The sequence below is a fragment of the Myotis myotis genome, unplaced genomic scaffold (assembly GCF_014108235.1).
Source record: "Myotis myotis isolate mMyoMyo1 unplaced genomic scaffold, mMyoMyo1.p scaffold_m19_p_10, whole genome shotgun sequence".
NCBI lineage: Eukaryota > Metazoa > Chordata > Mammalia > Chiroptera > Vespertilionidae > Myotis > Myotis myotis.
Genome location: NW_023416314.1, coordinates 65,127,462 through 65,139,554, shown reverse-complemented (window position 1 = coordinate 65,139,554; position 12,093 = coordinate 65,127,462). Strand labels below are relative to the sequence as shown.

General features: G+C 38.9%; 1 protein-coding gene across 1 annotated transcript; it reads left to right on the top strand.

Moving 5' to 3' along the window:
- The first annotated feature begins 799 nt into the window (after nt 1-799).
- LOC118663787 (putative olfactory receptor 5AK3) lies at nt 800-10,829 on the top strand. Its single transcript, XM_036323744.1, has 3 exons — nt 800-823; nt 1,639-1,720; nt 9,865-10,829. Exons 1-3 carry the CDS (start codon nt 800-802, stop codon nt 10,794-10,796), a joined length of 1,038 nt encoding a protein of 345 aa, XP_036179637.1. The 3' UTR covers nt 10,797-10,829.
- Nucleotides 10,830-12,093: the final 1,264 nt, after the last annotated feature.

Genomic DNA, 12,093 nt, shown 5'->3' with positions numbered 1-12,093 from the left:
GGAAGAGGAGAGGGCCAAAGGTTCTAGTTGCCAAACTTTTGATTAACCAAGTGAGTACACAATTATCCTGGTTGGAAATTATGCCAAATATAAGTATACAAATGAAACAATAAGTATTGCATAATCAGCATATTATAAAAAACTTTCTTGACTATCTCCCTGCTAATCACCTAATCATCAACTCTAAAGATGCAGAAAATATAGGAGACTGAACCTAAACTCTATTGAGGGTATGAATATGCTCAGGTATTTTTCCTTTCTCAACATTATTTATGAAAGTTTGTAAACAGAGCAATGTTGAAAGAATTTTACAGTGAGCATCAATATAGCCATCACCTAAATTTCAACTTGAACATCTTAGCAAACATTTTTTCATTTACTATCTATCCATCCACTTATTAATTCCCTTATTTTTTATGCATTTGAAAATAAATTTCTAGGAGCTGACTTTTAAAAATAAACCTCAGATTATGCAAACAACAAAATATATCTCTTCTCTTCAATAAAGAATTGGTGAAAATTGTGTAGCAGCTTCATCTTTGGGGGAATTTTTAGGAAATTTTGCTTCATTACGAGACTATAACATAGTTAACTTTCTGCAAAATCAATTATTAACTCAAAATAGAATAAACCTTCTCATATATACATTTATCTTTCATCATCTTTTATTTATGCATATAAATATTTATCTTCATTATTCTCTTTCATCTGGCAACATTTATTGAGCACTTACCAGGTGTCAGACACTGGTGATGTGAACAAGAGGGACAGGAGCCAGCCTCTTGAAGCTTACATTTCAATGGAGAAGACAGTCAATAAACAAGTAAATAGAACAAAAATCAAGGTTACTATATATCCTATATAATAAAAGGCTAATATGCAAATTGACCAAACAGCAGAATGACCGATTGCTATGATGTGCACTGACCACCAGGGGGCAGACGCTCAATGTAGAAGCTGCCCCATGGTGGTCAGTGTGCTCCCCCTGTGTAAGTGCCGCTCAGCCAGAAGCTGGGCTCACGGCTGGCATATGCAGCGGTGGTGGCAGGAGCCTCTCCCACCTCTGTGGCAGCGCTAAGGATGTCCAACTGCCTAAGCTATCAGTTGGACATCCCCCAAGGGCTCCCAGACTGCGAGAGGGTGCAGGCTGGGCTGAGGGATCCCCCCTGAGTGCATGAATTTCGTTCACTGGGCCTCTGAGAGTAAAGAAAATAAAATGATAGTGTGAGAGAATAACAAGCAGAGAACTAGTTTGGGTAAAGGGATCTGGGGAAGGGGAACATGAGAAGAATGTGAAGAAGCCTGCTCTGAGATCCTGATGAGCAAGATCATTAGAAGCAAAGTCCTGAGGCAGGAACAAGATTCTGTGCTGAGAACAGAACAGGAGGTGTCTATTACTAGGGACACTTGCAAGCAGCAGGTTTTTCCCTCACTGTCAATTAACATCATTTCTTCATACGTGTGTTTTGCCATGGCTTTTCAGCAGCATTCAAAAGTAATTTTCTCTTATTTGTGTGAGCATTGTTTTCTCTGGGAAGTCTTCCCAGATTTAAATGAACAGGTTAATTCTCCATTTATAAGCTCTTATGGCCTGTGCACCTCACAAATTTTATTTATTTCTGCCTGCACACCCACTAGACTGAAAACTCCATGAGGACTATGACGTTGATGCTGTTATTCACAATTTTATCACCAGCAGCAGTCCATTGTTTATCATTAAGTGAGTGTCCAACCGATGTTTTAATAAATAATTAATTAGTTAGAATGATGGTAGGTAAGCTTGGAAAGTTAAATTGGGTTTATATTGAAAATAAATCTGCAATGCTAGATTGGAAAGTATATGCTTGGTTAGTAGACTAGATGGGTTCACAGAGAATTTCAAGCTGGAGCGAGGGGGAGATTGGAATTGGGCTCTGGAAAGAACCATCTTGAAATCATACAAACGAAAGTTTTGAAAAGTGGGTGGCATGCAGGTGGGAGACCAGCAAGGTGACTGTTGCAACAACCTGGGTAAGAGATCATGAGAACCTAAGTTCAACTGGTGGTACAAACATGAAACAGAAAGAAATAGATGGAGACAGGTGTGGAGCCTGGATCTATGGAACATGGTAAGTACCTCAACACTGGGGAAACCTAAAGACAATGCAAAGTTTACATATTATAGGTGGTGACATTAACTAAGGACAGAAAAGTAGAAGATGGAACAAAAGGGAAGAGTTGCTTTTAAACATCTTGAGTTTATAGTATTGAAAGAAAACCTAAGTGGAGATGCCAAACAAGTAATTGGAGAAAATCCCTTCTGGACTTTGTCAAGGAAATAAAGGAAAAATTATACTAACTTGGACATACTCTCCAGAGAGATAACCAAGAAAGAGAGTAGAGGGAGAGACTTGATTTGACAGAGAATTTTAAAAATGTTCCCAATGTAGAGTTGGGGGGAGAAGATGAGCCAGAAAAAATAATGGTTAGCTGAGTCCTAGCAAAAAATAGAAGAGAAGATATGGGGCAGAAGGTGGGAGAGGAGAAGGTTTAGAAAAGTGGATAATGAGCAAAGTCAAATATGGAGAGAAGGCATTATGGAACAAAGTCTATTTAATTTTGCTTTGTTTGGTTTGCAAAAGTTGAGTTGGGTTCATCTCAAGAAGGAACTAAACATCCAGGCTGGAGTATATGTACTGGACATGTCATCACCATCTTCTAAAAGCATTCTATTGCTAATGTTTGAAAATTTGTCATCATTTTAATAAACAGAGAGAAAGAGTCCATATTTCAATTCCATGAAAAAATTTCTGTAATGATACAAACATAAATGAGAATGTTTATATGAAATATAAGGGCAAGGATAAATGGAACCGGATGCTCATCCCACAAGATGACCGACCCAGAATTATGGCTGCCCAAGCCCCATCCAGCTAAACTGAAAAATGAGGGAATCAATATTCAGCATGACAGGATGTCCCAGAAAACAGGTTGGAAAGTTCTGGTCTACCCCACCTCAAGGAACATGTCTGGAGACTAGTCCTACAGCCAGAGATAGTAACCAACCACTTCAGCTGTATCATTTACTAAAAGACGGAATCCACGATATCAGTTAGTAAATAACCACTACCTTCTTCCTTAGGTTCCTGTCCCCCTGATGCCCAGGCCCTCTGCCAGGACACACCCCTTCACTGCCTCAGAATGGGGATAATTGGGTTGGTAGGTAGGAGGTACTTTTTCATACCTTTTTAAAAAAAATTGTTTATTATTGATTTCAGAGAGGAAGGGAGAGGGAGAGAGAGAGAGAGAAACATCAATGATGAGAGAGAATCATTGATAGGCTACCTCCTGCATGCCCCCTACTGGGGATCAAGCCCACAACCCGGCATCTGGCCTGACCAGGAATTGAACCGTGACCTCCTGCTTCATAGATCGACACTCAACCACTGAGCCACATTGGCTGGACTTTTTTATACCTTTTAAGTCCTGTTCAGTGTAATGATAACACAGCTTATTTACAAAAGACAAAATAATATTTAACCTCTAGGCCTCGGCTGATTTGAGTTTGACGATTTCAATGTGGCCTACAAAATCTCCCAATTAAGAGCAACAACAGAAATCACAAAATGTCACTACCTAGTAATGAAAACAGTAAATAATCTTTCTCCTCATGACAAGCATTCCAAAAAATTTTGGTAATTGCTGCCCAGAAGCCAAGTGTCATTCTGATGCTCTCTGTTCAGTATGGGGACCAAAAAAATGCCTAAGTGGATGGAATTGTTAAGGCCTGTGACTTGAAACCCTTTGCTCAGGCAATTGAGAAAGGTTGCCCAAGAGCAATTTGGATCCCCTTCTCATTGGGACAGACCCAAACAATCACTCACAACAAGAAAATTCTAGTACGTGCATTCTGATACATGATTTATTGGGGAAAGAACCGGGCAGAGCCAAGAGACAAGAAAGTCAGGCTGCCCTAAGCCACAATGGGGTGTTTCTAGAGCCCTGAACTTGGGTTTTAATCATTACACATCTACTTCCAACTAACCATGTGATCATGGGATTGTCCTTTCCTCTCTAGAAATTATCCCCTTTATTCACTGATGATGAGTGAAATACAAGGACTGTGAGCTCTGGTGGTTTGGTTTCCATTTGCCTTTGCAGTAAGCTCCCTGCGTTGCCATGTGCCCCATGCTGCTGAGGGGGCTTCATGGGATTGTTTACTGTGTTAGCAGCTGTTGAAAAGTTCTCTAAAGAGGCCCGAGGAATCCAGTCTTTGTCTCCTTAGGCCCCTCTGTACCCGTTAGCAGCTTTTCAGCATTTTCCGTTTTGACAAGGTTCTTTACGCCTTTGAAATTCGTTTTACGTTTATGTTTCAACTACACCGAGGATTGTTTCTGTTGGTTTTGGGTAATGTCTTATCTGATTTATCTGCACTTCATTTTAACCTATTCAGTCTTCTCTATCACCGTTAAATGGCACCACCATTCACACAATTGGTCAGATCCAAAATTTAAGAGTCAGACTTCATTTCTCTCTTTCTTTTACTTCCTAATTTCAGACCAAAATCAATTCCTTTAAAGGCTGCCTTCTCAAAATAGCATAATTAAAGTACCATTGTCTCCATTTCCCTTATATTACTCTAGTCAAGCCACTATTATCCCTCAATCAAAAAACCACAGAGTCTCATATATGGGCTCTCGATTTTCATTCTTGTTCTTTTAATCTATACTCCAGGCAGCAGCAAGAGCAATCTGTCCAGTGCAATGATCTAATGTCACTTCCTCTGCTTAAGCTACAATGACTCCTTATCCTACACCAAGGCCTTTTATGATAAGATCCTTGCTAGGTCTCTGATCCCATGTGTATGTAACATGTTCCCCTTCAATCCCTCCAGGCTGCATTCTTGTCCTTGGCACACACAAGCAAGCTCAAGCCAGTTGCCATCTTTTCCCTCAGTTGGGTTTGCTTTCCCCACTGTATCATCCCTTAAGGAGGCTTTTCCTGGCTGAGGTGGTCTCCTCTCAGGCACCTTCACTTCATAGTATTGTATTTTCTTTGTAGCAGAAATTGTCTTGCTTATTAGTGAATCTCTTTGTTTGCAGTGTGTTCTCCACACACACAAAGATGCAAATTCCATGAGTCATATCCATATGTTCTTGATTTCCATGTGTCTCAAGTGCCTAGAACAGTGCCTGGCACATAGTATGTGCTAATATTATCTATTGCCTTGACATAAAACATTTCACATAGAATCGCTGAATTTATGTGTTTTCTTAAGAAAACAGAAGATTCTGGTTCTCCACCCCCCCCCCCCACACACACACACACACAGAATGCTTTATTTTAGAGCAAAATGTGACCGATATGAGGGCTGTAAATACCAATACACTTTATTTTGTTTTAAGCTCTTTTGGGGAGCTTTAAATTCAAATAGAGAACCTGCAAACAGATTTCCCCTACTGTTAAAAACAACATTTTAACTGATGAAGAGAGTTTACATCTTGGATTCTGGTTCTTTTTAAACTTTGGGTCTGGCTCAGCCTAATGAATGAGATCTCCAATTCCGTATTCAAATTGACTTATTTGAACTCCATGTTGTACTAGGCATGTAGTCATGCCTGACTCACTTCACATCGCTGAGCCTCAGCTCCTTTCTCTGTAAAATTCAGACAATAACAGTACTTACTCCATAGGGTCGTGTGCAGATTAAACAAGACAATCAACACATGTAAATCCTATCAGCCCAATGCCTTGGAATGGCAAACCCTCAATAAACATTATTACTATTACTGATGTTGGTTTTGTACTCTGAGTAGTCATCACTGCAAAGTAGAAGGGGTAGATTTCTCTATCAGAGATCATGCCTTTCATTTACATGCATTCATTTATTTATTCCATGAAGACTTGGATGCGAACTAGTTCCGGACACCGTGCTAGGCATGGCCGACCTACACAAATACTAATAAGTATGCTTGCCTTCAAGGAGCTCACCATGCCAAGCAAACAAGTGATTCAAATTCGTATTAGACCATGGGAGAATGGATAGACATATGCCCATAGGCTATGGGAAGAAAAGGGAAAAGATCTAAGTCACAGGGGGTGGGGAGAGAATGATGCCCATTTCTCTGAACCACGAGCCAAAGGGTGAGTACATGCATGTGCATTTGCCCTTCCAATACCACTGAGGCAGCCACGTCTGGTTCATTAGCCCTATTTTAAAGACGAAGAAACGGAAGTTTGGAGTAAGCGGAAGATCCAGTGTGCAAAATCTAAGATCTGCCCCTGGTTGGCGATACGGTCCCTAAGCTTGTGGAATTAAATAATCAAAATGTCCCTAAAGGACAGAAACTTGGAAAAAAAAAACTGTTTTGTTAATGATCTCAACTGGGACACTCAGTACTGCACACTCAGCTCAGCCCCAGTGTCTGAGATTCTCAAGGGAATAGGTCTTAATCCCAAAGCCCTCAAAAATAAATCCCCCATTTATAGCCAAACAAAAACATCACCTTGAAGCAAATGTAGAAAGAGATACTAGACCATAAATATTGCTTTGTTAGAAATGTAACTCTTGGTACATTTTTCTAAGCAGACATTCACTATAGTGTCTGGAAGGACAATCCACGCCTGGAAGTTGGAAAAATACACCAGGAATTTTACCTTTGGTTCTTTGCAGACTTCAGAAAATCCTCCTCCAGAAACTCAAAAGTGGAAACAGTAGCAGGAGCTGCTGAAGGGTGAGTGGGGAGCACTTTGGACATTCAACAATGTCCTAAAACAGTGGTCAGCAAACTGCGACTCGAAAGCCACATGCGGCTCTTTGGTCCCTCGAGTGTGGCCACGAAGTTTCAATCGCACTGTACGTGTGCACCCGCACGTGGTATTTTGTGGAAGAGCCACACTCAAGGGCCCGCACTCGCCGACCACTGTTCTAAAACAATGTCTCAGATATTGCCAATGCTCAGTAAAGGTTTCGCAACTGAAAGTATTCATCTCAGTTACCAGCTAACACTTTGGGAAAGGGAGAAGTCAGGTCTAGACTCAGGATTTACTTTGCTTGGGAATATCTTTGAGTAGACAGACCGGTGGTGGCCAGGGGTATTAGGGTGAGGAAAATAAGACCTTGGTCAAAGGATACAAACTTCCAATAATAAGATGTATAAGTTCTGGGATCTAATGTACAGCATGGTGACTATAATTAACAACACTATATTGTGTACTTGAAAGTTGCTGTAAGAGTTTAAATGTTCTTATCATAACAACAACTGTGTTAGGTGAAGGTTGTAATAACAAACTTTAACATGGTAAACATTTTGCAATAGATCCATGTATCAAATTATCACATTGCACACCTTATACTTACACAATGTTACATGTCACTCACATCTCAATTTGAAAGCTGGGGGAAAATAGAATATATCTGAAAGAGACATAGGAAAAGTCTGTTGTGATTTAATAGAGAAAATGCTGCTAATTAGAGCAACACTCCCTAAGTGTATATAATGTAAGTCCCTATTGTGTCTTGCCCTTACCTTGTTCAAAGTACTTTCTCTGCTTGGAGTTGCCTTCCCTGGCTATATAGATCTCCAATTTATATAATCCCAAGCATATTCTTAGACCCAATTTTAACGTTACTTATTTCAAGGAAGGTTTCTCTGGCAAGGTTCTTCTAACAGTGTGAGATCTTTCCTCTAAAGTCAAACAGCATTTGGTCTGTATCTCCTTTTGGACACTATTCACTCTGACTTTGTCACAGAGAATCACTATAACAATTGAACTTGAGGACTATGAATATAACTAATTCACTGTTTTAGACATAAGTCTCTGAACATTGTTTTTAACACCCGAGATGCTCAATTTATTTTTTCCCTTTGGACTTAATTTATCTCTTTTAACACCTCAAATAGTACTTCTCTTGTTTCTTTAATGTCTTATCAAGAAGGTAAAGCTTCGAGTTAATAAACCTGGCAGCATTTTGACTTGCTGAGAGATGGTATGTCTGTAACTTGTGCTTAACAACAATCTAAGGGTGTAAAATACATACAAAAATAGTTAACAATTATAAAAAGGCACATGAAATATAAATAAACACATGCAACAAATAGCTATGGATAAAAAATGCCACTAATACCATTGAAGTCCTGGTATTATATGTAATGTCATCAGTCAGTCAATAGCTCTTTTCCTCAGCATTACGTTTCTAAGTTTTGCGCTAAGAAATGTAGTTCTTGTAATTTATTTTTCCTAATGTATAATATTCTATTGTTTTCTATACCATTATTTATTTAACCATTAGTTGTTTAATTTCTTTTTAATTTTTGTCTAGTATGTAATCACATGGCTCAATTTATCATTTTAAAAACCAATTTGACAATCTTTGAATTTTAATGATGAGTTTAGTCCATTTATATTTATTTTCCTTACTAATTTATTTGGATTTATTTATGCCTTCTTAGGGGATTTCTGTTTATCTTGATATTTTCTATTATTTGTTTCATCTCCCTTACTGTGTTAATCTGGATTGGTTGACTTTAAAATTTCATTTATTCTTCTAAACCTAAAAAATTCATTTTTATCTTTTGTAATTATTGAAAATATATACGTATAAGTAAAAGTCTAAGGACAAGAATTTTAGAACTCAATAAACCTAATGAACCCTCCAATCTAACATATTAGTTTTTGCTGATATGTTTAGTTTATCACTTCCCCATGGAAAATATTATTATTATTTTGTACTCTATTTATTCCTGTTTTTCCATATGTTTCCCAATGTCTGCACTCATTTCTTTTTGCTTCTGAGACTTCCTTCAGAGTATATTCCTCTTTTCTGGATAACAGTCTTTAGAAGCATCTTCAGTGCACAACTCTTGATGGTAAACTCTCTTCATTGTCTTGTATGAAAACATCTTTATAATCTATGTTTTTCATTAGATTTTTAAATATAAAACCTTCACAACGTCATGGATGGAACTGGAGAGCATTATGCTAAGTGAAATAAGCCAGTCAATGAAGGAAAAATACCACATGATCTCACTCATTCATGGATAATAGAGACCATTATAAACTTTTGAACAATAATAGATACAGAGGCAGAGCTGCCTCAAACAGATTGTCAAACTGCAGCAGGAAGGCCGGGGAGGGTTGCGGGGCAGGAGGTAGGGGGGTAAGAGATCAACTAAAGGACTTGTATGCATGCATAGAAGCATAACCAGTGGACATAAGACATTGGGGGATAGGGGAGGCTAGGGGACTGTCTAGGGCGGGGGGATAAAATGGACACATATGTAATACCCTTTGTAATACTTTAAGCAATAAAAAAAATAAATAAATAAATAAATAAATAAATAAATAAATAAATAAATATAAAACCTTCATAACAATTAAAAATATAGTACAAGTAATTCTGGTATACACTTCACCTAGATTAACCAATTCTTTTTCTGTTCATTTTGCTTTATCTCCACATGGACAAATTTCAAGAGTTTGAACCAGGATTATACTGATAAATGACTGAGAAAAACTATAGGTTGTTGAAAGTGTTCAAAGTCCTATTTTAACATTGCTTTACAATATTAAATGTAGATAATCTGTTTAATTTGGTAAAAACATGTTTTAATCTATGTTTCTTAGAATCACACATATTAGAGGTCAGTCTTCTATGAAATCTTTAGAAAATGAATGCATGGCTCAGATATCACTTTTATTGGGGTGGTTCATTCTTGAGAAAATAAAGGAACTATTTACTAAGCAATAAATCCTATTGTGAATGTTTGCCTGAAAATCCAATACAAAAAAAAAAATGTGACATGAAATGCAAGAGGCTTTCTTCTTTCAATAAGTCCTAAACATTTCCCTTCTTTTCTTTATTCTCCTCTTGGTCCTTTCTAGCCATGACACAAGAAAATAGCACTGAAGTGACTGAGTTCTTTCTTCTAGGATTTGGTGCACAACATGAGTTTCGGTATGCTCTCTTCGTTGTATTTCTGGTCATCTATGTGACCTCTATGGTGGGTAATATCGGAATGATTCTGCTCATCAAGACAGATTCCAGACTTCGAACACCCATGTACTTCTTCCTACAACATTTGGCTTTTGTTGATATCTGCTATACCTCTGCTATCACTCCCAAGATGCTGCAGAACTTCATAGTAGGAAATATATCAATATCATTCAGGGGCTGTGTTATGCAATTACTGGTTTACGCAACATTCGCAACCAGTGACTGTTACCTCCTGGCGGCTATGGCAGTGGACCGTTATGTGGCCATCTGTAACCCACTTCACTATCCCATTGTCATGTCCCGAAGAGTCTGCATCCATTTGGTAGCTGGCTCATACGTCATGGGCTCCATAAATGCTTCTGTGCACACAGGTTTTACATTTTCATTGTCTTTCTGCAAGTCCAATGCCATCAATCACTTTTTTTGTGATGTTCCACCAATCCTCTCCCTTTCATGCTCCAACACTGACATCAACATTAGGCTACTTGCTGTCTTTGTGGGATTTAACTTGATGTCCACTGTGCTGGTTGTCATCTTTTCCTACATCTCTATCATGGTTGCCATCCTAAAGATGTCTTCTACCACCGGGAGGAAAAAAGCCTTCTCCACGTGTGCCTCCCACCTGACAACAGTCACCATTTTCTATGGGACCCTATCATACATGTACCTACAGCCTCATTCTAGCAATTTCCAGGAGAATATGAAAGTGGCTTCTGTATGTTATGGCATTATGATTCCCATGTTGAACCCCCTGATCTATAGTTTGAGGAATAAGGAAGTAAAGGAAGCTCTAAAAGTGATGGGGGAAAAGATCCTCTAGATTGGACCCCAATTCAGCACATCAAGGCATCCAATAGAGGCATTCAGGAAAGAACCTCAAACTCTCAGTTGAGAGGACATTTTTTAAAAATATATATTTTATTGATTTTTTACAGAGAAGGCGGAGAGGGATAGAGAGTTAGAAACATCGATGAGAGAGAAACATCAATCAGCTGCCTCCTGTACACCCCCTACTGGGGATGTGCCCGCAACCAAGGTACATGCCCTTGAACAGAATTGAGCCTGGGACCCTTCAGTCTGCAGGCCTACGCTCTATCCCAGCCGTGGGCAAACTACAGCCTGCGGGCCAGATCCGGCCCGTTTGAAATGAATAAAACTAAAAAAAAAAAAGACCGTACCCTTTTATGTAATGATGTTTACTTTGAATTTATATTAGTTCACACAAACACTCCATCCATGCTTTTGTTCCGGCCCTCCGGTCCAGTTTAAGAACCCATTGTGGCCCTCGAGTCAAAAAGTTTGCCCACCCCTGCCCTAGAGGGAGAAATTGGAGACTAATGGTGACTATAGTTGAAACTCTATATCATATGTTTGAAATTTGCTCAAAGGGTAAATTTTAAGCACTGTCACCATAAAGGAAGGAAGGAAGGAAGGAAGGAAGGAAGGAAGGAAGGAAGGAAGGAAGGAAGGAAAGAAGGAAGGAAGGAGTGAAGGAAGGAAGGAAGGAAGGAAGGAAGGAGTGAAGGAAGGAAGGAAGGAAGGAAGGAAGGAAGGAAGGAAGGAAGGAAGGGAGGAAGGAAGGAGAGAAGGGAGGGAGGGAGGGAGGGAGGGAGGGAGGAAGGAAGGAAGGAAGGAAGGAAATGGTGACTCTGTAAGGTAAGGGATATGTTAATGATCTTTATTGTGGTGATCACTCCACAATGTATACTTATATCTAAACATCAACTTGTATACCTTAAAGATATATAAATTTTGTCAATTGTATCTCATAGCTGGAGGGGAAAGATAATAAAACAGAGAAAAATTTAGTACAAGTTAGGAACTCTATCTGGCTAATTGGAAATAGGGCACAAAGTGGAGTGTCACATTAGTATTCCGCACTCAATACTGAGATGAAAGAAATCCCAAAAGGAAATAAACTCTGTGACAAATGGACAATAGGAGCGATATTTCTGAGACATATGTGAAGGAAGAAACGGATGATTTGGGTTTGTTATCACTTCTGCAAGAGACAACCTTCCTTTCTGACATCATAGAGAGAAGTAATGGCCTGATGTTGCATAATCGTACATTGTTTCATAAATCAACAGCTACAGTTTAGACCAGTGGTCGGCAAA

What these genes read in the sequence shown, in the direction of transcription:
- LOC118663787 (XM_036323744.1), top strand. Translation starts at nt 800, where the DNA reads ATGGAGAAGACAGTCAATAAACAA. An exon ending in AGAAGACAGTCAATAAACAA is followed by an intron (nt 824 to 1,638) that starts GTAAATAGAACA and finishes CACACCCACTAG; the next exon opens with ACTGAAAACTCCATGAGGAC. An exon ending in AGTCCATTGTTTATCATTAA is followed by an intron (nt 1,721 to 9,864) that starts GTGAGTGTCCAA and finishes GGTCCTTTCTAG; the next exon opens with CCATGACACAAGAAAATAGC.